The 24,909-nt window shown below is 35.9% G+C and overlaps 3 protein-coding genes across 3 annotated transcripts; all 3 read left to right on the forward strand.

Annotated features, from left to right (window-relative positions):
- The first annotated feature begins 2,662 nt into the window (after nucleotides 1-2,662).
- DWF1 (cell elongation protein / DWARF1 / DIMINUTO (DIM)) lies at nucleotides 2,663-5,717 on the forward strand. The gene is made up of 3 exons (XM_016331313.3): nucleotides 2,663-2,810; nucleotides 3,433-4,699; nucleotides 5,060-5,717. The coding sequence occupies exons 2-3, from the start codon at nucleotides 3,452-3,454 to the stop codon at nucleotides 5,513-5,515; spliced, it is 1,704 nt and encodes a 567-aa protein (XP_016186799.1). The 5' UTR covers nucleotides 2,663-2,810; nucleotides 3,433-3,451; the 3' UTR covers nucleotides 5,516-5,717.
- A 3,983-nt stretch (nucleotides 5,718-9,700) lies between these two features.
- Nucleotides 9,701-10,222, forward strand: LOC148569788 (uncharacterized). The gene has a single exon (XM_088506640.1). It carries the CDS (start codon nucleotides 9,701-9,703, stop codon nucleotides 10,220-10,222), a length of 522 nt encoding a protein of 173 aa, XP_088362766.1.
- A 9,499-nt stretch (nucleotides 10,223-19,721) lies between these two features.
- On the forward strand, nucleotides 19,722-24,449 carry NTMC2T5.2 (Calcium-dependent lipid-binding (CaLB domain) family protein). The gene is made up of 10 exons (XM_016331312.3): nucleotides 19,722-20,708; nucleotides 20,939-21,207; nucleotides 21,485-21,726; nucleotides 22,001-22,019; nucleotides 22,456-22,661; nucleotides 22,872-22,981; nucleotides 23,082-23,180; nucleotides 23,322-23,802; nucleotides 23,928-24,051; nucleotides 24,159-24,449. The coding sequence occupies exons 1-9, from the start codon at nucleotides 20,130-20,132 to the stop codon at nucleotides 24,014-24,016; spliced, it is 2,094 nt and encodes a 697-aa protein (XP_016186798.1). The 5' UTR covers nucleotides 19,722-20,129; the 3' UTR covers nucleotides 24,017-24,051; nucleotides 24,159-24,449.
- The last annotated feature ends 460 nt before the right edge of the window (nucleotides 24,450-24,909 follow it).

Genomic DNA, 24,909 nt, shown 5'->3' on the forward strand with positions numbered 1-24,909 from the left:
GATAAGTGCTCTATAATTAATGAATAAGAATATAAATAAAATAGACATATATACATTTTTTTAGTAGTATAGTATCGTTACTAACAATAATATATATCTTTTCACAAACAAAGGATCGTTACTAACAAGGCTAGAATATTTTTTTCTCTGGTGTCAGGCTACAATATAATATATATATATTATGAAAAATAATAATTTTACTTCTATTTTTTGTAATATTATTTCATATATAATTTTTTATATTATATATTGCATAAATTTTTAGAAAAGAACAACATTATCAAAATTAAGTGACAGTATTCATTTTTTTAAGTTTAATTAATCTGTTAGTCTCTATAATTTTACCAAATTTGTAATTAAATTTTTATATTTATCTCTTTTTAACGGGGTCACTACACTATTTTGTAATTAAAATTAACGGAATATTTTTTTAAAAATATATATGGTCAAAGATTTAATTAGGTTCTCAATTGTGGATATTTTTAATTTGCAAATAAATATTTAGCTAATTCTAACATTTTTTATACTAGAAAAAACCTAATTACGAAATTAAGAGTCAATTTGGATTGACTTTTCAAAAAATACTTATTTTTTCTACTTTTTTCAAAAAGATATTTTTTTCTAATAGACAAAAAATATTTTATATTTGAATAAACTTTTATAAAAAAAATTTCAAATATTAAAAATGTCTTTTGCTTCTATTTTTTTAGTAAGATATTGTTAGTTTTTAGAAAAAAATAATTTACTCTTTTTTAAAAAAAATGTATTAAAATAAATTTAAAACTAAATAAAAATATTTAATCTTTTTTAAATTATTTTTTTCATTCAAAAAAATCAATCCAAACTTACATTAAAAAAATTCTCTTAAAGCACTAAAATTTTATATAGTGTAAACGATATTTTATTTAATGTAATTTTCTATAGTGACTATTATTTCATTAAAAGAGTTTACTGTACATTATGTTTATAAAATTTTATGTTAATAAAAATTTGCTTGTCGTAGTTTTTATATATATAAGAATTAATACTATACACTCTTTAAAGTATCATCATCAAAATTGGTTATCTAAATTATTGGTAATATATAATCTTGATGAAACTTAACAGAAATAATTTCTATCATTAAAATTATAATATATAATTTTGATCTAAGTATTTAATCAATAAAAATATATCTTATGAAATTAATTCATAAAATATAGATAGATAAGTTTGTGATTTTTCATGTTCAAATTTTTTTTTTGGAATATTATATGTACTACTTTATATACTAATATTTCCCTTTTTATATTAAATTAATTCATAAAATATAAGAGAGAACAATCTTTGTTTTTTTATATAATAATAAAATATAACTTATTAATTATTATTGTATAAAAATATACAAATATAATTTTTATGTTTTTATCATTTTGTTAAAATATTTTTCTGGTAAAAATTTATCGTATATTTATATTTGTTAAAAGGAAAATAATTATCTAATTTAACATTTTAAAATATCTTTTATCTCAAACAAGTGAATGAATTTTATTAATTTTTATAATTAATTAATTTTCTTAAAATAAGAGAAGTAGCTTAACCATGCAATCGGAAATCATTGGGCCCCAAATTGAGTAAGCACATGTGTCAGCCAATTTGTTGCATGGGAATGCATCTTACAGTGATGCGTCGCACAGACTGGGTGAGCAGAATAGTGTGTAAAAGTTCTTAGACTGTACCGTTGCATTTAATCAATACAAATTAGATGAGATCTATACCAAAAAATGTCATATATTTAATTTTAAAATGTGTCAAATTTAATTATATGAGACTAAATTAATATCCAAAATATCTCTAAATTTAGTTCTTTATTGATTTTTTTTAATTCAATTTCAATTTCAATTTCAATTTGAATTAGTTTAATTTACAACACTTTTTATGTTAGTTCCTCGAAGAATATTAGGGATAAGCAAGTTTTGTGATTTGTAGTGATTAATTAGTCATCATTAATATTTTTAATGGTGTAAAATTTCATCTAATGGTATAAAATTATTCATTTTTTTACTATATTTGATAAAAATACTGGTCTCTTAGATTTTTTCTAATCCCTCACTAAAATATCTTTAGACTTCAATAATTGTAGACAAAAAAATTAAAACTATAATTCATTAATTTAATTTAAATAAAATATAAAGTACAATTTATTCTTTCTTATTTCATATTAAAGAATGATTAAAAGCAAAATTTTTAAGTAAAAAATTATTTATTTTTTTTTTAAATTTCTTTTTTTCATTTCTTGACACTAATTTATTTGTTGATTAAAAAATAAATTTCTCACAAAATCACTATGTATTTAGTATTAATATCAATCAAGATATACATATAAAATTAACTATTAAATTAATTATTTATATAAATATATGTTATAATATAAAATATATATTTATATATAAATACATAATAACTATTTTGATAAATGTTTTTTTCTTGTAAATAATATTTTTAAATTAATATTGAGGAAATGAAAAAAAAAGCTGTATTAAAAATTTGAGAAAGAGTACATAGGAGTATATTATATACATGTATACACATGCTAATAAGAAAATAAAAATTAACTAATTAATTTCTCATTGTTATCGCTAACTAATTGATCATTCTATAAATATATAGTCTAATAATAATTAATGATAGATTTCTATTTTTTTATTAACAGTGAAAAAAAAATTTCGCACTCAATGTCAATGAGAATGAGTTGTTCGTTCACTCCCTAACTCGCTTTAAAACCCCAACACAATCTACTCTCACTTGCTCACACTTCGTCGCCTATTCAGGTACTCTCTCTTTCTCTCTCTTCTCGTTCTCACTCCATATACTCCGAGTGTAATTATAATTCTGATTTTTTCCATTTAATCTAAAAATTTTTGTTTCGAATTTCTAATGTATTACTGAGAAATATCTAAAACTTGTTAATGTAGTAGTTGCATGATTTTAGTTTGTTCTTATTTTGATTACATTTTCTATCGTAGAATCTCAGATCTTTGTAGCTCGTGTTTGGATTTTGTTAAATATTGGTTGTTCTAGGCACATGCAACCATTTCTCGCTTAATTTTGAAACTTCTCTTGAATTATTCATATATATGTAGAGATTTGATACCTGTTAGTTTGCTTAAGTAGGATAACTTAACAAATTGTTAATGGTTCTGTTTTCTTATTTTCTTCCGAAGAGAAGGTAGTAAAGCAGTTCGTCTAAGCTGAAAATTTGTGTTGAGTATTTTGTTGTTTTGCTTTATGGTGTTATATAAATTTTTAAATTAGATCTATGTTATTGTTATCTTCTAATTTGTTTTTCATAAAGGTTACTTCTCGTATTTCAGTGTTTTGTAACTTTTTAATACTTGTGAGTTCTATTTGTGCAAATTTAGTGTACTTATAATTTTTTTTTTCAAATTGAAGCTGTTTACGGTCTAGAGTGATGTCTGATCTTGAGGCTCCCTTGCGTCCGAAGAGGAAGAAGGTTTGGGTGGACTATCTTGTTCAGTTTCGATGGATTCTTGTCATTTTCGTAGTCCTTCCCATTTCCTTCACTATTTATTTTCTTATATACCTTGGGGATGTAAGATCTGAGTGGAAGTCATATAAGACACGCCAGAAGGAGCACGATGAGAATGTAAAGAAGGTCATCAAACGTCTCAAGCAGAGGAATCCATCCAAGGATGGTCTGGTATGCACAGCTCGTAAACCATGGATTGCAGTTGGGATGCGAAATGTTGACTATAAGAGGGCTCGTCATTTTGAAGTTGATCTATCTGCTTTCAGAAACATTCTTGAAATCGACAAGGAGCGAATGATTGCAAGAGTGGAACCCTTAGTCAACATGGGCCAGATCTCGAGAGCAACCGTCCCAATGAATCTCTCCCTTGCAGTTGTTGCTGAGCTTGATGATCTCACTGTTGGTGGCCTTATTAATGGTTATGGAATTGAAGGAAGCTCCCATTTATATGGCCTGTTCTCTGACACTGTTGTAGCCTATGAAATTGTTTTGGCAGATGGAAGGCTTGTTAGAGCCACCAAGGACAATGAATACTCTGATCTGTTTTATGCTATTCCATGGTCCCAGGGAACACTTGGGCTTCTTGTTGCTGCTGAGATTAGACTTATTCCTGTTAAGGAGTACATGAAACTAACTTACAAACCTGTTGTTGGTAACTTGCAAGACATTGCACAAGCATATGCCGATTCTTTAGCACCGAGAGATGGAGACCAGGATAACCCAGAGAAGGTGCCAGATTTTGTTGAAACAATGGTTTATTCACCAACCCAGGCTGTCTGCATGACAGGGAAGTATGCTTCAAAAGAAGAGGCCAAGAAGAAGGGGAATAAGATCAACAGTGTAGGATGGTGGTTTAAACCCTGGTTCTATCAACATGCAGAGACTGCACTGAAGAAAGGAACATTTGTTGAGTACATTCCCACTAGGGAATATTACCACAGGCATACGAGGTGTTTGTACTGGGAGGGAAAGCTTATTCTCCCATTTGCTGACCAATTTTGGTTTAGGTTTCTCTTTGGTTGGTTGATGCCACCCAAAGTGTCTCTGCTCAAGGCAACTCAAGGTGAAGCTATAAGGAACTATTACCACGACATGCATGTCATTCAAGACATGCTTGTTCCTTTATACAAAGTTGGAAATGCATTAGAATGGGTTCACCGTGAGATGGAGGTACTTTTCTCCTCTTTTCCCAACCTTAATAATGTCTTGCATGAATTTTGCCAATTAAATTGTTTCACTCCATATAAAGTAATTAAAGATTGTGTTTTTGTCCACACTTTAACTCATAAAGACGGAAATAAGAATTGAAATTTTCTTGAAACTTTGAAGTTGAATCTTATTAGAAAATTTGAGGAGTGAGTTTTACAGGTACTCTTATTAGTTTTATAAGTAGCAATTTATTGGAGATAGTGCTCTATTTTATCTCAATCCAAGTTGATCATGTCATCATCTTAGGAATTCACATTTTCTTGAATAAATCAAATTGGTTTAGCTGCTTATTTTCTTTCTTATGTTTTGTCAATACATTAGGTGTATCCTATTTGGCTATGCCCACACAAACTGTACAAGTTGCCTGTGAAAACTATGGTTTACCCGGAACCAGGTTTTGAACTACACCGTAGGCAAGGAGATACACAAACTGCTCAAATGTACACAGACGTGGGAGTTTACTATGCACCAGGTCCTGTTTTGAGGGGTGAGGTATTTGATGGTGCTGAAGCTGTTCGCAAGATGGAGGCATGGTTGATCGAGAATCATGGTTTCCAGCCGCAATATGCTGTGTCCGAGCTGAACGAGAAGAACTTCTGGAGGATGTTTGATGCTGGTCTCTATGAGCATTGTAGGAGGAAGTATGGAGCTGTTGGAACCTTTATGAGTGTGTACTACAAATCAAAAAAGGGTCGGAAGACCGAAAAGGAGGTACAAGAAGCCGAGCAAGCACACCTTGAAAATGCTTATGCTGAAGTTGATCAACCAACGGACTGATGATTTTAAATTTTGGATCATCTGATGAGTAGGTTTTGTTGTTTCATGTTTGCTTTATTAAGGATTTTGCCACTCCTGGCATTTTATTATCCATTTTCTTATTGCTTTAGTTGCTGATCTTGTTCTAGATTTTTCAATGTCTTTGGTCAACTTGTGGACTTAATATTATTGTTTTAACTAGTTGAGACTAAATTGGTTATAACTGCTTGATTGTGATATCATTTGATCCAGTGTTTTACCAATCTACTGTATTATGCATTTATAATATAACGTTATACATCCAAATGTTGTTATAAACTAAGTCCAAAATAATAACATTTATAATAATGGTGGTCATAACTGATTTTTATTATATTAGACTAATTTGTTAAACTTAGTCAGCAAAAAGACTTTGATGTTCAATATTATTCTTATGGATACTTGAATGGCTTACATTCACATGCATTGTACTCAATTAAGTTTTTCGGTCTTATAGATACTTGGAATGGCTTACATTCACATGCATTGTACTCAATAAGTTTTCAATATATTACTATAGTTATTTGACAGAAAGAATTTAAATACAATTAAAATGAAATTAATTTAATTACTATAGTTATTTCAATATATATTGTACTCTTATATTGAAAAATAAAATATAGTTTTTGTCCCTAATGCTTGAGACAAGTCTTTTTTTAATATTTATAAGAGTGATTTAATGTTATATATATTCTTAATATTTATAAAAGTGATTCAATGATATCTCGCTCTTAATTATGCTCACGGATTAGTTTTAATTTTTATTGAGTTATTATTTAAAGTAGATTATTTGTATTCTAATTTGTATTCTATATCGAATTTCATTGGCATTGCAACTATTTTATTTATACTAACAGCATTCTAACAAAGCCTAAACCTAAATGGTTTAGATTTGATAAGTGCACTGCTTCTAATACAGTATATGAAAAGTTAACTATGTAAATGTCTACTAGAAGAAACAATGAAAGGAAAACGTTTTCTAACGTTCACCGAGTGGTTCTCTAACTTTAACCTAGTCATCCAATTCCAAAATCTTTATTTAATTGTATTCAAATTAGTATAAATTCTGGTATTATGTGCCTCGTATATTTAATCTACTTTATAATATTTATAAATAATTTATTTAAAAAAATTAATATATATTTATTAAAAGACTTAATTTATTTGTTATACAAATATATATTAAGTGGTTAATTTTTTTATTATATTAATATTTAATCTAATTAAAAAATTAATATATAAAATTTAAAATAGTTTTTAACTTTTTATTCTTTAATATCTTAATTAATATTAATTTTTATTTTTTAAATATTTTTTAATTAGTAATTTTTGGAGTATATTTTAACTAAATTTTAAAAAAATTAAATAGATAAATTTATTATCATGTAAAGGTGAAATTAATTATTGAAATTAATCTTTTTTATAAATTAATAGATTATAATGTAAATGTGTTAACTATCAATCATTTAAAAATTTAAAAAGAAAAAAATACTCCAATTAATACAAATTTTTTATTAGAAGTAATGAATAGAATAACACATTATGTATTTTATTTTATAAAAAATATATAAATAGCCCATTGAATTTTTTTTAAAAGATGATAAATAAAAATTTTACAATTTAAACAAAATAAAAATGAGATAATGTAATTGGAAAAAATTAAAAAGAAAGGTCAAATCTTGCCAAAAAAATAATTAATTGAATTATAGATTTATTCATACCTTGACCCAACACTATGGTCCAGGTTCAAATAAAACAAAAAGACCCAATCTAAAGATAGGCCTTCACCGCCCACCCGACCTCATCTAAAGAAGTCGGGCTCGACATAGGCTCCTCCCCAAAGAGGTCGGGCTCGACATGAGCTGGCAGATAACACTTATTCAAATAAGTGACTGCCCCTAAAATCTCTCAACCCACTTTCAGGAGTAATATCCCAACAACCCTAAGATAAAGGAACGGTTATCCACCTTAAGAAGTGGAACTACTCTAACAGTGGTTATTGGATCACCACTATAAATATACTGACACCCCTCAGGTATCTCTAAGTTCTAATACTTTCTAAACCTGCTTACCCTCTTTGCTAACTTAGGCATTGGAGTGTCCTTGCAGGTACCACCCCTCATTCTTCAAACACGTAACTCGAACGACGGCTCCCAAACGTGAACAAGTAGGAGACCACCTTCCGTTGACATTTGGGCCAATCCTTCAAGCCCAATCCACTAATCTTAGGTTACCCACGTAACATTGGCGCCGTTACCGGAGAACTGGGAGATCAACGCATGATGGTGGACGATCTAAATGAGGATGGACACACTGCGTTCGAATCTGAGCAAGAACACTAAGACGCAGTTAACAATGATAGAGCTATAATCCTGCAAGGAGTGGATAACCAACACAGAAAAGGCCCTTTAGGGGTGAAAGACCCAAAGGGAATTGATATTGGATTTTTGATGGTTTAGAATCCACAAATGAATTCTCGTTGCAAGTATAGTTTCTAAACTAAACAATAATCCTTTCATACAAAAGATTGTTTGTCACTAAAACAAACCCCTAAATTTATAAACCGAAGTATTTGAACCTCAGGTTGTTCTCCCTAGGAATTGTAATAAAGTGTCTTGTTATTGGTTATGGAGTATGTTTTGGGATTTTTGGGATAAGAGACATGAAATGTAAATGGCAATGAAAATAAACTAACAACTAAAAAGGTCTTGACAAAGGTTGGTGGTCAAGGATCTCTATCCTTATCACTAACCACAACATGAGAATTGGCAAGGATCAATCCCACTAAATCATCCCCTAACTAATAGTAGAGGAAAGTCAAGTGAGCTATATCAATCCAAGTCCATAAGTCCTAGTTCTCCACCAAATCAATTAGTGAGATCTAGCGTTAATGGCTCCCAATCGTCAATCACTTGGACATTAGTAACTCAAGAGTTCCTAAGTTACCTTCCAAAGCTAAGAGCATAAAATTCTACTCTAAAATCCAACCAAGCATTTTATCAAACACTTGGAAGGCATAAAAGGAAAGCATAGTTAATTGATAACAAAAATAGAATCTAACAACAATTGAATGTAAGAAATCAACAACAACAATTAAAGAAAACAAGATCTACATGAATTACCTCAAATTACATTAAAAGAAAATAGAATGAACAAAAGTAGATCTACAAGCAAAGTGAAAAAAAAAAGTATAACAAACAATAGAAGAGTGATGAATGTAACAACAAAGAATTAAGAAGAAGTAGTAGAAGAGAGCATGAATTAAAACCTAGATCTAAGAACTAAACCTAATCCTAATCCTAATCCTAGAGAGAAGTGAGAGCTTCTCTCTCTAAAACTAAACTAAAACTAGCCTAATGTGTGTGTCTCCCCCTCCTCCTTCCCCTTCATTCCTTGGTCTTTTTAGCCCTTTTTCCGCCAAAAACTCAGCTCCAAATGGGCTAGAAACCCTCCAAAATCGCCAGGCACGTGTTTGACTAAAGGAATCATGTGCGGCCTTCGGCGCGTACGCGCATAGCATGCGTACGCGCCCCTAGGGTTTTTCGCAATCCGCGCGTAGGCGAATAGTGCGCGCGCGCGCCCATGGGCTTTTTCAAATCTTTGGCTTTTCATGATTTCTCCACTTTGTATGCTTTCCTTTCACTCCTTTGATCCTTCCCTAGCCCCTTTTCAACCTGAAATCACTAGCAAACACATCAAGGCATCTAGTGTAATCAAAGGAAGATTAAAACTATCAAATTAAAGGTCCAAAAAGCATATTTTCACATCTAAGCACAAATAAGGAGACAATCACAAAAATCATGCTATTTTATTGAATAAATATGAGGAAAGGTTATCAAAAATGATCTAAATTCAACCCAAGATAAACCCTACAAATGGGGTTTATCAGGAATCCCCTCTGAAATGCATGAATCAGAAAAAGGGGGACAACCTCACGCCGTTGACTTCATGGGACTGCTCCACGGCCACTAAGGACGACTAGAACAGCTGAAACAAGAATTAGAACAATAGCGAGAAGCAGAGAGAAACCTAAGGAGAGAAATCGAGCAACGAAAAGAGCTTGAAGAAAAGCTCTTGAAATTAGAATCCAATCTTCGAAGTAAGAGCTCTCGCAGTGACCGAGAAGATTCCCCCGTGGGGGGAGAAGATCCATTCAATGAAGACATAATGAGGGCAAAAGTTCCAAGGAACTTTAAAAGCCTTGACATGGATCTATACGACAGGACCACCGACCCAAAGCATCATCTGAGCAATTTTAAAAGTTGGATGTACTTAGCCGACGCCTTTGATGCTACTCGTTGCAAAGCCTTCCCGACAACTCTGACAAAGGCAGCGATGAAGTGGTTCGATAGCCTCCCCCCAAGGTCGGTCACCAGTTTCGACGACCTTTCGCATAAGTTTCTTATGCGATTTTCAATCCAAAAGGACAAGGTCAAGCATGCGCATAGTCTCCTGGGGGTAAAACAGGAAGTCGGAGAACCTCTGAGAGACTACATGGAAAGGTTCAACAAAGTGTGCCTAGAAATTCAAGATCTACCCATAGAGGCAGTAATTATGGGCCTAGTAAATGGACTGAGAGAAGGCTCCTTCTCTCAGTCCATCTCGAAAAGGCACCCGACTTCTTTGAGTGATGTACAAGAAAGAGCTGAGAAATACATCAATAAAGAGGAAAATGCCAGGCTACGATAACTAAGCTGGCGGCCTGGGCAATCTCACCCGACAAGGGAGAAGGAGAGGGAGCCTAAGAAAAAAGAAGAAGTCAGGCCTGAAAGGCCCAGGAGATATCACTCTTATACTCCTCTGCGAGTTTCTCTAGTCGACATCTACAAGGAAATTTGCCACACTGAAAAGCTACCTCACCCTAGGCCCATCAAGAATAAGAAGGGAAAATTTGTAGCGAATACTGTGAATACCACAAAATATATGGGCATTCAACAAATGACTGTTACGACCTAAAAAATGTGATAGAAAAGCTGGCCAGAGAAGGCCGGCTTGATATATATCTCATGGAGAGGTCAGACAATCATGGAAAAAGGAAGAGAGATGAAGAAGATCGGAGAGACCCGCCACGGACCCCAGAGCGACATATACATATGATCTTAGAAGGGTTCGCAGGAGGAGGTCTCACAAAGTCATCTCGTAAGAGGCACTTGAAAGAAGTCTACCAGGTTGGGGGAGAGCTACCCAATCTTCCAACAATCTGTTTCACCAAAGAAGACGGGCAAGGTATTTTTCCTGGACATGACGATCCGGTGGTAATTACCATGATTCTCACCAATGCCCATCTACACAGAACCCTGGTGGATCAGGAGAGCTCGGCTGACATCCTATTCAAACTAGCATTTGACGAGCTGGGGTTAGACGAAAAGGAGTTAAGGGCATACCATGATACCCTATACGGCTGAGGGCATACCATGATACCCTATACGGCTGGGGGACACACCCATAAAATCACTAGGATTCATACCCCTACATACAACTTTTGGAAAGGGGATGAAATCCAAAACTCTAAGCATCGACTTCATAGTCGTTGATGTGGGTTTGGCCTATAGGTAGAGTGACCCTAAATCGATTTGGAGCAGTGGTATCCACCCCCCATCTGTGCATAAAATTCCCGACACCAGAGGGAATTGCAACCATCAGGGGAGACTAGAAGCTGGCGAGAAAGTGCTACAATGAAAGCCTGAACCTAAGAGGTAAAGGTAAGGAGGTTAATACCATCGAACTCGGAGGAATCCGAGCTAAAAAAGAGCTGCGACCACAGTCAGGAGGGAAGACTGAAGAAGTGCAGATCGAGCAAGAGGATGGAAAAATACCAATATAGGAGTCAATTTAAAAGAAGACTTGAAGCAGAAGTTGATAAGGCTCCTATAAGAGAATTCTGACCTCTTTGCCTGGAAAGCTTCCGACATGCCCGGGATAGACTCCGAGCTCATGGCGCACAAGCTGTCAGTCTACTTCGGATCACGACCTGTTCAGCAGAGAAGACGAAAGCTTGGTCCTGAACGAGCTCAAGTGGTCGAAGAGCAGATACAAGCTCTCATAGAAGCTGGCTTCATCAGAGAGGTCAAATATCCGGCTTGGCTGGCAAATATGGTGCTAGTAAAAAAACAAAATGGCAAGTAGAGGATGTGCGTTGACTACACCGACCTGAACAAGGCGTGTCCAAAAGACCCATATCCACTTCCAAATATTAATACCCTAGTAGATTCCAACTCGGGATATCAATACTTGTTGTTCATGGATGTGTACTCGGGATATAACCAAATTTCGATGTATAAGCCGGATCAAGAAAAAACATCTTTTATCACGCCTAGAGCAAATTATTGCTATGTGGTTATGCCTTTTGGTTTAAAGAATGCAGGAGCCACATATCAAAGGCTGATGAATAAGGTGTTTGCACCTCACCTTGGGAGTTTAATGGAGGTATATGTGGACGACATGTTGATAAAAATCATGGATGAGACGGACCTCTTGACCGACCTCTGACAAGTCTTTAACACAATAAGGACGCACGGGATGAGATTGAATCCCGCAAAGTGCACATTCACGGTAGAGGCTGAAAAAATTTTAGGATTTATGATAACACAAAGGGGGATTGAAGCCAACCCCGATAAGTGCAGAGCAGTCATGGAAATGAAAAGCCTGACTTGTTTAAGGGAGGTCCAACAACTAAATGGCCAACTTGCAGCTCTCTCCAGGTTCTTGGCAAGATCAGCATTGAGATCCTTACCACTCTTCTCTCTACTAAGAAAAGGATGTCAGTTCAAATGGACTCCAGAATGCAAAGAATCCTTCTAGAAGTTCAAAAGGTTTTTAAGCCAACCTCCCATTCTGACCCAACCTAAAATCGGGGAAGAACTCGTCCTGTATTTGTCTGTAGCTGAAAAGGCTGTTGCATCAGCACTATTACGGGAGGATGAGGTTGGACAGCATCCAGTATACTTCACCAGCAAAGTTCTACAAGGTCCCGAGTTAAGGTACCAAAAACTTGAGAAGTTTGCATATGCCTTAATAGTGGCGTCTCGAAAGGCTACGGCCTTATTTTCAAGCTCATATAATAAGAGTTCGAACGAACCAGCCCATGAAGCAAATTCTTCAAAAAACAAACATTGCAGGCAGAATGGTTTAATGGGCTATAGAGCTATTAGAGTTCGACCTCAGGTATCAAACTTGTACAGCAATTAAAGCTCAATGTCTCGCCGACTTCGTAGCCGAATATGCAGGAGATCAAGAGGAGGCCTCCACGACGTGGGAATTATACGTGGATGGTTCTTCCAACAAAATAGAAAGCGGTGCAGGCATAATACTAGTCAATAGAGAGAGAACCCAAATAGAGATCTCCCTCAAATTTGAATTCCCGACCTCCAACAATCAAGCAGAATATGAGGCCTTGATCGCCGGGTTAAAGCTAGCAGATGAAGTCGGTGCAACCAAGGTAGTGGTCTTCAGCGACTCCCAAGTAGTGACCTCTCAAATTAATGGGGAGTATCAGGCTAAAGACCCAAATATGAAGAGCTATCTGGATAAAACCTTGGAGTATCTAGGGCAATTCTCGGAGACCGAGGTCAAACATATAACTCGGGATCTCAACAACAGATCAGACACGCTCTCCAAGTTAGCAAGTACGAAGTTAGAAAGAAATAATAGAAGTATGATCCAAGAAACTTTCTAAGAACCCTCTGTCACAAAAACAGAGGCTAGACAAGATGTCCTAGAGGTATCCGGATTGGACCTTGGATAGATGAACCCACTAATCGAATACATAAAATTCGACATCCTACCCGAAGAGGAAAAAGAGGCCAAGAAAATCCAGAAGGAAGCACAGAACTACACCTTGGTGAAGAATATCCTCTACAAAAGAGGAATATTCACACCATTGTTGACGTGTGTCCCGACCTTAAAGACAACGGAGGTCTTAGAGGAGGTGTGCAATCGTATCTGCGAAAACCATCTCGGAGCAAGGTCTTTGGCTAGGAAAGTCATCCGAGCCGGGTTCTATTGACCGACCTTGCAAAAAGATGCCACCGAGTTCGTGAAGAAGTGTCAGCCATGCCAAATGCATGACAACTTCCATATCGGTCCCCCCGAGGAGCTCATCAATATAACTTCTCCATGGCCTTTTGCTAAATGGGGGTTGGACCTGCTTGGACCCTTCCCCCTAGTGCCTGGACAAGTAAAATACCTCATAGTGGAAGTAGACTATTTCACGAAATGGATCAAACCAGAACCATTGGCCACCATCACAGCTCAGAGAAGTCAGAAGTTCCTCTACAAGAATATCATTACAAGGTATGGAATTTTCCATTCCATCACCACTGATAAGGAACCAATTTCACCGACTTTACTTTCAGAAATTTGGTAGCCAGCATGAAAATCAAGCATCAGTTCACCTCATTTGAGCATCCATAAGCAAATGGGCAAGCTGAGGCAGCCAATAAAGTTATACTGGTTGGATCAAAGAAAAGGTTGCAAGATTCAAAGGGAGCGTGGGCTAAAGAACTCCCTCAAGTACTATGGACATATCGGACTACACCTCAGTCTGCCACAGAAGAAACACCCTTCCGACTTGCTTATGGCATAGAAGCCATGATACTAGTCAAAATCAATGAGCAAAGTCCAATAGTGAGATTCTATGATGAGGTTGGCAACATTCAGGCACATAAAGAAGAACTTGAACTACTCCATGAAGTCTGAGAGCAAGCCCAGATAAGGGAAGTCGCGCTGAAGCAAAGGATGACAAACAAATACAACCAGAAAGTCATCCGAAGAAGCTTTACCTCAGACGACTTGGTCCTGATCAGAAATGACATTGGTGTTAACAAGTCGAGGGAAGGAAAACTCACTGCTAATTGGAAAGAGCATATAAGATAAGTGAAGTCCTAGGAAAGGGATATTACAAGGAATCCGACTTGAGCGGTACCTAGCTTCCAAGGTCGTGGCATGCTTGCAACATGAAGAGGTATTATAGCTAGAAGCGAACTCCATTCCCTGATGTACTCTTTTTCCCAACTTCATGGTTTTTTTTCGAAAGAAGGGTTTTCCTGAAGGGGGTTTTAACGAGGCATCAAAGTGGAGACTAAGGGATTAATAAGTCTTAAAATCCCGTAGTAGCTAAGAACAAAAGTTACCTCCATCAATAAATAAAGATTTTTCTCTGTCTCTTTATAATTCCATTATTGCCATTATTGTTCTAAGAAACGTATCGATTTAAGCTCGAAAAAGTGTGAAAATCCTATGACCGACCTAAGTGGTCGGCAAGATGAAACGACGAGGTACAAGTCGGTATAAAGAGGTTACGAAGACGATCATGATAACTCGGGAAATATTACCGCTAAACGACCTACTAGTCAAAAAACCCGAGAAGAATCGAAATGCATCGCAAAAATAACCTAAGTCATGAAAACAATTCAATGAGAGAAAATTGAATATGTGAGGAATACAAAAGAGATAAGAAAAATCCCTCAAAGGCAAAGGCTGTTTCAAAGTCTTCGGAAAAAATCTTACAGTAACTTAGAAAAAAACAGCCTGCCTAGTAAAAAGATTTTTTCAAATGGGTTCTCATAAAAACCTTATAAAAAGTCACGACACAGCATGCACACGCAAAACTATTTCTTAAAAGCCCTTATCTAAAAAAAGGCGAGCCAAACAAAGCAATTTTTTTGTTAACGACCATAAAAAGGTCGAAAAAAGTGTCAAGAACTACCACCACAAACGAACATATAAAAAAGATAAATTATTCAAAAAGGGGCCCACAAGCCGGGCCCCAAATAGCTAACATCAATTGGAAGGAAGATTAAAGTCACCAAGAGGCAGGGAGCTCAGATCTGCTGCTGAGGTCGGGGGAGTCGGAGTAGTGTCTTCGGCAGCTGAAGTCGGAATTTCTGAAGATCTCGACAGGAATCCCTTCTGTTCGTCCTCACGAGGAGGAGACTCAACAATCCTTTGCCCACGAGTCTTCAACTCAGAGTCCGTCTCAGGGCGAGGAGGAGAGACAATAGCTCCATCAACGACGATCTTGTCAGGATGGAGAGGTGTGAGGTCCAAGTCAGGAGCAATAACTCCGACCTGTTCCTTAAACACCCTCCAAGCCTCCTCCGAGCTCTCAATAATTGAATCCTCCAGCTCCTGATAGGCCTCCCTATTTGACTCCAGCTGCTTCTGAAGATCAACATTTTGAGAAAAAATTATGACATAGTTCTGTTCCGCCTTCTCCTTCAGGCCCTCCACCATAGCATACTGACCCATTAGCTTCTTCTCCCTCTCCTGAAGCCGGGCCAGCTCATCCTTCAGCCAGGTAACCTCCCCCTGAAGTCGCTTCTCCTCTTCTTGATAAAGGACAATCCTCCCATGAAGCTCCTCCACAGTTTTTTGGGAAGACCCCAAAGAACTCAAAGGAGTTTTGTCCAAAATATCAAGAAGAGCAGTGCAGACTCCAGCAGTCCGAACACCCCCCCGAACCAAAATTTGAAGGTGATTTCGAAGGAAAGCATCATCCATAGCAATCTGGCTATAAGGAAATATGTGCTTCCGAACGAACTTAGAACCGTCAAAGTTTGCCTCTCCAGAAGGAGAAGAGCCAGTCTCTGAGGTCTTCCATTTATTTTTCTCGAGTTCGGAGAGAGGTCGGACTGGGGGGATATGGGCAGGAGGAGGGAGAGGAGAAGAAGCAGAGGTTACCATAATTAGGCGAGAGGAGGTCCCCGAATTTTGAGGAGGAAGAAGAAGAACGCTAGCAGCTCCAACCTTCACAGCATCAACTCGGTCCCGAGCCTTTCTCTTGGCCTCTTGGACCTTCTGATAGGTAGCGTTGGATCCACTCTTCATCATTTCTGAAAAAGGAGAAATAAAACCATCAGTTTACAAATCAGAAAAATATCACAAGTCAGAGCTCTCCAACAAACAACTATAAAAGAAATAAAAACTACCTAGCTTCGACAGAACAAAACTCAGAGAACCAAGGAGAAACTTCTTAGTGTCCAGATTGGAGGTTCTCCCCAAAGCTTCTCAGAAAAATCCCACAATGGCCTCCTCCACTTCGTTCAAATCATCTAGGCCATACTTTTCAACAGGGAAGGCCTCCGACCAATATAAGGGAAACCGAGGATAATTGTTCTCATCAAGGAAAAAGGGATGGTGGCCCTCTACAGCTTGGACTTTGAAGAAAAAGTTTTTGAAGTCGTGGAAGGATTAATCAAAAATAGAAAAACTTTTCGACCCTGAATAGCACCCATTGTTGCTTATTATTCAGAGCACTAAATGGCTTTGTTAGATGGAAAAAATAGAAAAAGATCTTTAAGGAAGTCGGGAAGTCTAGCTCTCGACTGACAAGTTGGTAAATTTTCATGAAACCTCAAGAGTTGGGGTGGAGCTGAGTAGGAGCAACTCGACAGTGCGATAGTACCTCTATTTCAAAATCAGAAAAGGGGAAGGAAATCCCCAGGCGGGTAAAAAGACAATCATACATAAAGAAAAAGTGAGGGTCAGAATCAGCAACCCTCCCGCAACAAATCCGGTCTCCAGGACTCGGGGCCAACAATTCGTATTTAGGCTCATCGGCCTCTAAACTACAGATCCTATGGTGAATGCGAAGTTCGGTAAGGTAGTCGGTGTCTACTAAAGGTTCCTCCTCAAGAACGGAATCGTCTACCCATCTCGAAAGGGTCTCAGGGACACGAAAATACATTTTTCCAACAAAAAGAAGTAGGTATAAAGGTGATAAGACCTACAAAGAAAAATAAAAAATCATAAAAAATATGGCTCCTAAAAACAAAGCAGTCTTTTCCCCAAAAGCAAAGCAAGAAAAAAGAACCACCGGATTACAACGACGACATCCAACAATAAACTCGCGAAGATACTAACACCTCACATTACAAACAAGGAACAGTAAAAGCAGGAAAACTTCCTCAAACGAGCAAACGCACAGAGAAAAAGCACTACACAAGTAATAGAAGAAGATAAAGAAAAGACTAACCTTTATCTGTGGACTTAGGGAGAAATAGTCACAGTAACAACAAAGCACCCCGAGAAGGAAGACCAAAGGAATTTCTTTTGATTGAAAAAGAATAAGTGTAGGCAAGAAATTTCGAAGACGAAAGAAAATAGAGGAAAGAGAGGGAAAAGTATTTATAACATGCCAGAGACACGATGGTAAAATGACGCGATCATTAAAGAAACGCGCCATTACCAATGTAACTACTCCCACGTGTAAATGCGAAACCCCCAAACGGACGCGAGGTTTGATTAGACACGACGGTTGAGAAACCTAGAATCACGTCGGTTCTAAACTAAAAATCACGTCGATTTTCAACTTGAACAAACCCGAGTTCAATTAATACTCGAATCCAACTCATAAGCAAAGAGATCGGACTCGAGTAGGGACACTGTTCATACCCTGGCCCAACACTATAGTCCAGGTCCAAGTAAGCCAAAAAGGCCCAATCCAAAGATAGGACTTCACCGCCCACCCGACCTCATCTAAAGAAGTCGGGCTCGACATAGGCTCCTGCCCAAAGAGGTCAGGCTCGACATGAGCTGGCAGATAACACTTATTCAAATAAGTGACTGCCCCTAAAATCTCTCAACCTACTTTTAGGAGCAATATTCCAACAACCCTAAGATAAAGGGACGGTTATCCACCTTCATAAGTGGAACTACTCCAACGGTGGCTATTGGATCACCACTATAAATACACTGACACCCCTCAGGTATCTCAAAGTTCCAATACTTTCTAAACCTGCTTACCCCCTTTGCTAACTTAGGCATCGGAGTGTCCTTGCAAGTACCACCCTCCATTCTTCAAACACGTAACTCGGACGACGGCCCCCGAACGTGAACAAGTCGAAAACCACCTTCCGCTGACGTTTGGACCAATCCTTCAAGTCCAATCCACTAATCCCAAGTTACCCACGTAACAAGATTATTTTTAAATATTAATAATTTATTAAAAATATAATAAAATTAAAAAATTAAAAAATGTCCAAATAATAAAAAAATTTAGCTACCAAATTATTTATATGTATAACCTAAAGTCTGTTATGAGCTATTATATTTCACACTATGGCCAGAATTTCCAGGTGAAGATATAAATTATGCTTAGATTTATTTGTATAACGTAAAGTCTATTATGAGCTATTATGTTTCACACTATGGCCTGAATTTCCGGGTGAAGATATAAATTATGCATAGCTTTACCTATTACGGTCAACAAAATATTATATCTTTCTTTTATAGCTAACCACGTTTTTCATACAAAGAATTATCCTAGAAAGAAAGTGAGAAAAAAAAAGTCAAATTAAGAAAAAAAAGTATTTAAGTAAATAATTACTTAAAAGCATTCATTAAAAGATAAAAGAAAAAATATTATTTTTCTAATGTATTGAATATACTAAAAGTTAAAAAGAAGTATTTAATTTAAATTTTTATTAATTATGTTAAAGAATAATTTTGATTCACTAATTATATAAATTATTTTACACAATTATTAAACTATACAATTTTTTAATTATTTATATAATTATTATAAAAGATAATTATTTTTATTAATATAATATTATATAATTAAATATATATAAAATTATTTTTTATTAAAAATGTATTGAAATTAAATTCTTTCAAAAATTTGGAAAAAATGATTAGAAGAATAAAAAAGAGGAATGGCTACGAAAGAAAGCCGACTCAATGAACCGCGTTGGCGACTTGGCGCCCAACCTCCGACCCACGTGCGCAAAGCAACAAACGAAAATATTGATAAAACGGATTAAAAATACATAAAAATACTAGTAAGTTAATTATTCTGTATTATTATGATTTAAAAATATTAAAATTATTACTTTATCAAATTAACAAATGTGATAGTAAGGTAATTTTTATTTAAAGTCCAATTTTTTTATATAAAAATGTTATAATAAGTTTATATGAAAATAAAGTGCGATACTACAAAACAAATCGAAAAGATAATTAAATAGTAATTACTTATATCAAGATAGTAACATGTAAAAATAATAATTAAAATATAAATACATATTATATTAAAGTATTTTAGTCATATATTAAATTATTTAATAATTATTCATTATCGTATTATATTTTTATCATAATTTTTCATAAAAAAATTAAAGATTTAATTTAAAAAATGAAAAGATAGAAAAAAAATGCAGCACCTCCTCTTCCTCCGACTTTGGTGGACATTGATCAGGCACTAGACAGAGTAATTGATTATATCCACGTAGTGCTGATTGTAAGGCCATAAATTTGCCTCCAAATTCCCAAAATCATAAAACGGGTCCTCCAATTCCTCTTTCGCTCTTTTCCAATTTCCCTTTCTATTCTCTCCTATATTTCACTTCTCGCATGTGTTTATTATTATTATTCATTACTTCATTCAATATTTTCCACCACACTTTCCCTCTATGACTCAGTATTGCACTTCCATTCCCCAGCATCCCAAGCTTTCAAGGTTGTGTCAACCATAATTCCTAAAATACCCTTCAGTATTCATAATACAATACTGCAGAAGCTTAACATAATTGCTATACCTTTTACCTTTTGACTTCAATTGAATTGATGCTTCTTCAATGATTCTAGATGTTTCTAGATGATTCTTCGGCCACCTTCTTCTGCGAGCTTCTTCCAGTTCTTGCAGGCTTCTTGTCCCTGCAGCAATGAAGCTGATTCCAAAGCTTTTCTTCTTCCATTCCCCTTCTCATCCAGAAGGCGCAGAAAACGCTTCCTCGCCAATTTCGGTCACCGGAAGTTCCGAAGGCGATGGACTCTTCGCCTTTGCGCCATCCCTCCCGAAGCTTCTAACCGCAATTGGAACCCGGAACTTGTCAACTCCGCCGCAAGAGGCGCCAAAGGTTATGTGTTGAAGCGAGTTTCGAGCGAATTGGAGCAAGGGAACGAGTTCAACCACCACCAAGGGTCGCAACAATCGCAGCAGCATGTTCAGTTGGGTTCCAACTTCACAAATTTCCAGGAGGATCCTCTTGTTGATAAGCTCAGAACTCAATTAGGAGTAATTCACCCGATTCCGTCGCCGCCAATTAACCGCAACGTTGCTGGTTTGTTCGTGTTCTTCTTCTTTGTAGGTGTTGTGTTTGATAAATTGTGGACTTCAAGAAGGAGGAACAATAAGGTTAACAGTGTGGATAGCTTGCGTGGCGTGTGGCCTCAGGTACAAGAAATTATTGTTTGCACTTTGCACCTAGTGTACCATATAGTGTGCTCTTTTCATTCATGGTATGATGCTTTAGCTACGTATGATGGTAGGAGAAGATGATAATCTTAGGTGGCATTAGGTGATGAGAGAGAACAGCTTGTGTGTTTAAAATGCACTAACTGATATAGCAACAGGTATTAACATAGACTAGCTGATTTACATGACTTAATGTATCTCCTGATTAGGTGCCCACCAGCTTCTCCTTGTTTCTGGAGAAGGACCTTCAGAGGAAAGAGTCGGTGGAATGGGTGAACATGGTGTTGGGGAAGTTGTGGAAGGTGTATAGAGGTGGGATAGAGAACTGGATTATTGGATTGCTTCAGCCTGTAATTGATAACTTGAAGAAGCCTGATTATGTGGAGAGGGTTGAGATTAAGCAATTCTCGTTGGGGGATGAGCCGTTGTCGGTTAGGAATGTTGAACGGAGGACTTCTCGTCGGGTGAATGATCTGCAGTAAGTTCTGCTTCTCATTTTCGTTATTTATGGTTTTAAATTGTTGTTGAAGTTGCCTTTGTGTTGGGATTATATGGAAAATGGCTAGAAAGTGGCACTATATTTATTGCCCAGTGATATAGTCGTGTGATCAAGTTCTAAAACTATTAGAATATCAGTAGTTCTTGATAGCTCTTTTTCTTTTTAGAATCATTTATCTATTATTATTAGGGACTAGGGATTATCCTGGGATAAACATATTGCTAATAACCTATCAATCTCCCTACATTGTATATAGGTACCAGATTGGTCTTAGGTATACTGGTGGAGCTCGCATGCTATTAATGCTTTCTCTAAAGTTTGGCATTATTCCAATTGTTGTGCCTGTTGGTGTTAGAGATTTTGATATTGATGGTGAGCTTTGGGTGAAATTGCGACTAATACCAACAGAACCTTGGGTAGGAGCTGTTCAGTGGGCTTTTGTTTCACTTCCAAAAATCAAGTTCGAATTGTCTCCATTCCGTTTGTTCAACTTGATGGGTATGTGGATGTCATACTTTTGTTTTAAGCCTTAACAGCTAAGTCACAGCATATTTCTGAACTGGCATTTTCATTTAATAGTGCCCAACATTGCATTCATAATTTTTTCTCGGTCAAATGCAACATATGATCTTCCTTCTTGTCAAATATATACTCCTCCACCCCCCCACCCCACCCCCTTCTTTTTTTTTCCAGATCTGACATATTGATGCTGACATCTGTCTTTTTTTCTTTTCATTTTTCTCCTTCTTCTTGGATGGTTGGGCATGATCAGCAATTCCAGTTCTCTCAATGTAAGTTCCATTTATCTTCTTGACATTATTGCCCATGAAGCTATACATGTACATGTTTGAATGCATCCTGAAAGTGATACTATAGTACTAACGATAAGTATGCATCTCTGACAGATGTTATAATTATAGAAATTAACTGCAATTTGGAAGCTTTGTTTGGTCCTGGTTAAATATTTATTGCAGGTGATCATAAATTGTGAGCCATTCCCTTTTTAAAGACGTTATTTTCCTTTTGTTTTAGACATTTCCCCCCCAATTATACTAGTCAATTGCATTCATTCTTTAAAATATTCAATGTATTCTGAATTTATCCATTCCAAGCTCTTTAGATTGTTATGCATGTATTGTTCCAAGGTTGTCTTTGGTAAAATATTACGAGAGGTTAACTTTTTCTGTCAATAAATTTAAATTAATATTTTTGGTTTTTCTCTTGCAGGTTTTTGACTAAACTTCTCACGGTAGATTTACCTAGACTATTTGTACGCCCAAAGAAAATTGTTTTGGATTTCCAGAAGGGAAAAGCTGTTGGTCCTGTTGCTGTTAATACTAAATCTGGAGAAGTACAAGAAGGAAACAAGGATTCTATTGGAGAACTTTCAGTTACTCTTGTGGATGCCCGAAAGCTTTCTTATATCTTCTATGGTAAAATTCTATGTTGTTTTATTTACTTGGGCAAAATCTTTGCATGCTCCTAGTAAAGTGGTGTGTTAGGTTGATTTTCTCTTATTTATATATTTCTGAAGTGATTGAAATAATCTTAGTCTCGTGTAAATTCTTTCTTCCTACCATGGCAACTGGGGGAAGTAGTTGATGGTCTTTTGAAGGCTCATTATTTGTTCACTGTTTTGTCAGGCAAGACAGATCCTTATGTTGTTCTTAACCTTGGAGATCAAGTCATACGAAGCAAGAAGAACAGTCAAACAACTGTATTTGGGCCCCCTGGAATGCCAATTTGGAATCAGGTGTTGCTTTCGGATTTATTGATTCATCTTTGTCTCATGTTCTCGTCATTTACATACTTTTTAGTTTGAAGAATCTTATTTATCTTTCTTACTCTGCCAGGATTTTCATATGCTTGTCAACAATCCTAAAAAGCAGAAGTTAAGCATCCAAGTAAAGGACTCTCTAGGGTTTGCAGATTTCACTATTGGTACAGGAGAAGTATGTCTTGCATGCAGTACCTAGATAATTTAATGCATATTTGATTTTTGAGTTGAATAAAAAATTAGAAACACTTGGTATTTCAGAGTTAACCTTGTTTTTGCTGTAATTAAATTCTTTTTAATTGAATATGTTTTTCAGGTTGATTTGAGCTCTCTGAAAGACACCGTTCCTACGGATAGAATTGTTACTTTACAAGGAGGTTGGGGATTTTTGGGAAAGGGTTCTTCCGGGGAGATATTACTACGGTTGACATATAAAGCATATGTGGAGGATGAGGAAGATGACAAGGCTGAGATGGATGCTACTGATATGTATGCATCAGATGATGAATTGTCTGATTTAGATGATGGCATTGTCGCTGATGCGAGGAATGAAATAGATTCTATGTATGACACAGACAAAGAGTCATTTATGGATGTTTTGGCTGCACTAATTGTAAGTGAAGAATTCCAAGGGATTGTAGCATCTGAAACAGGATTTACCAAAGTTTCGGACAATGTTACAAAGATAGGTTCGAAAGCACCAACTTCGTCATCACCATCACCATCACCATCACCATTGCCTGTTGCTAGTTCTGAATCAAATCCTTCTACCTCTGATCGTTCTGAAGGCTTTGGAGGTACCATGCTTGCTTACAATCTCTAATTGAACATTATATTAGGAGGTTATATCACTACTCAACCTAAATTATTGAATGCATTTGAATATTTTGTTATTGACCATGGTCAAAATTTCCAATTTTAGGTTCAGCCTTGTTCTGGCTTTCTGTGATTACTGGCATAGCATTACTAATTGCTATCAGTATGGAGGGTTCAAGTTTGTTCAATCCTTAAAGATAGTGTTGTGCTGCTTGCAAGCTAGAACTCGAGTAAATTCTAAAGCCTCTCTATAGTTTTCTAACTTCAACTTATGTTATTAGTTATTACCATTGAAGTAATTAATTCGTTTTTTTTTTTCATTTTCTTTAATTGACAGGTGGGGCAGTAGGATATGATCAGTTGATCACTTCAAATCAGATTAGTTTGAGAGATTTTTTTCCTCCATTTCCCCCTCTCTTTTTTTTTTTTTTTTATAGAAGTATAGTATTCTATATTCGTTAGTACTGCTTATGGAGGAAAGCAGCATGTACCGGCGACACATGATTTTTTGCTTCGTTTCATGTGTGAGCCACAATTTTATTCATCTCATTTCACATAATTGTTTATAAAGTTAAGTGATTTCGACCAGGCAGTAATAAAATAGAATAACAGGTTTCTCAGTTCTCAATTCCCTTGCTCCTTTTTAGACCTAAAAGAAAAAGATCCTCTCGTCTCTTGCCTGATACTATGTTAATAAAACTTCCTTTTCCCAGAATCGTTATTTACCCCGCATCCGTCAAATTAGGAGATTCTTTTTAATATGTACTTACACTTGCGGTACATAGCCGGTCCCAAGCCCGGATAAAGGAGGAGGGTTGTGTTAGGCAAGGTAGAAAAAATCGAGATTTTACGTGAAATCGAAAAAATAAATAAAAAACGTAAAATGTAAAATCTTAACAAGATTTAAATCGTAAAATCGTCAGACTTAGTACAAATTTCGTAAAATCGATAAACTCATTTAAAATCGTAATATCGGAAGATTTTAAGAGTTAAATCGAGATTCTAGTTACTATGGTGTTAGGTCTTCGGCAACCAACATAAAAATATAGCCGAACCCCCATGACATGTACTTACGATAAAGTAGAAAC

The sequence above is a fragment of the Arachis ipaensis genome, chromosome B3 (genome assembly GCF_059453495.1).
Source record: "Arachis ipaensis isolate K30076 ecotype BB chromosome B3, ASM5945349v1, whole genome shotgun sequence".
NCBI classification, from domain to species: Eukaryota; Viridiplantae; Streptophyta; class Magnoliopsida; order Fabales; family Fabaceae; genus Arachis; species Arachis ipaensis.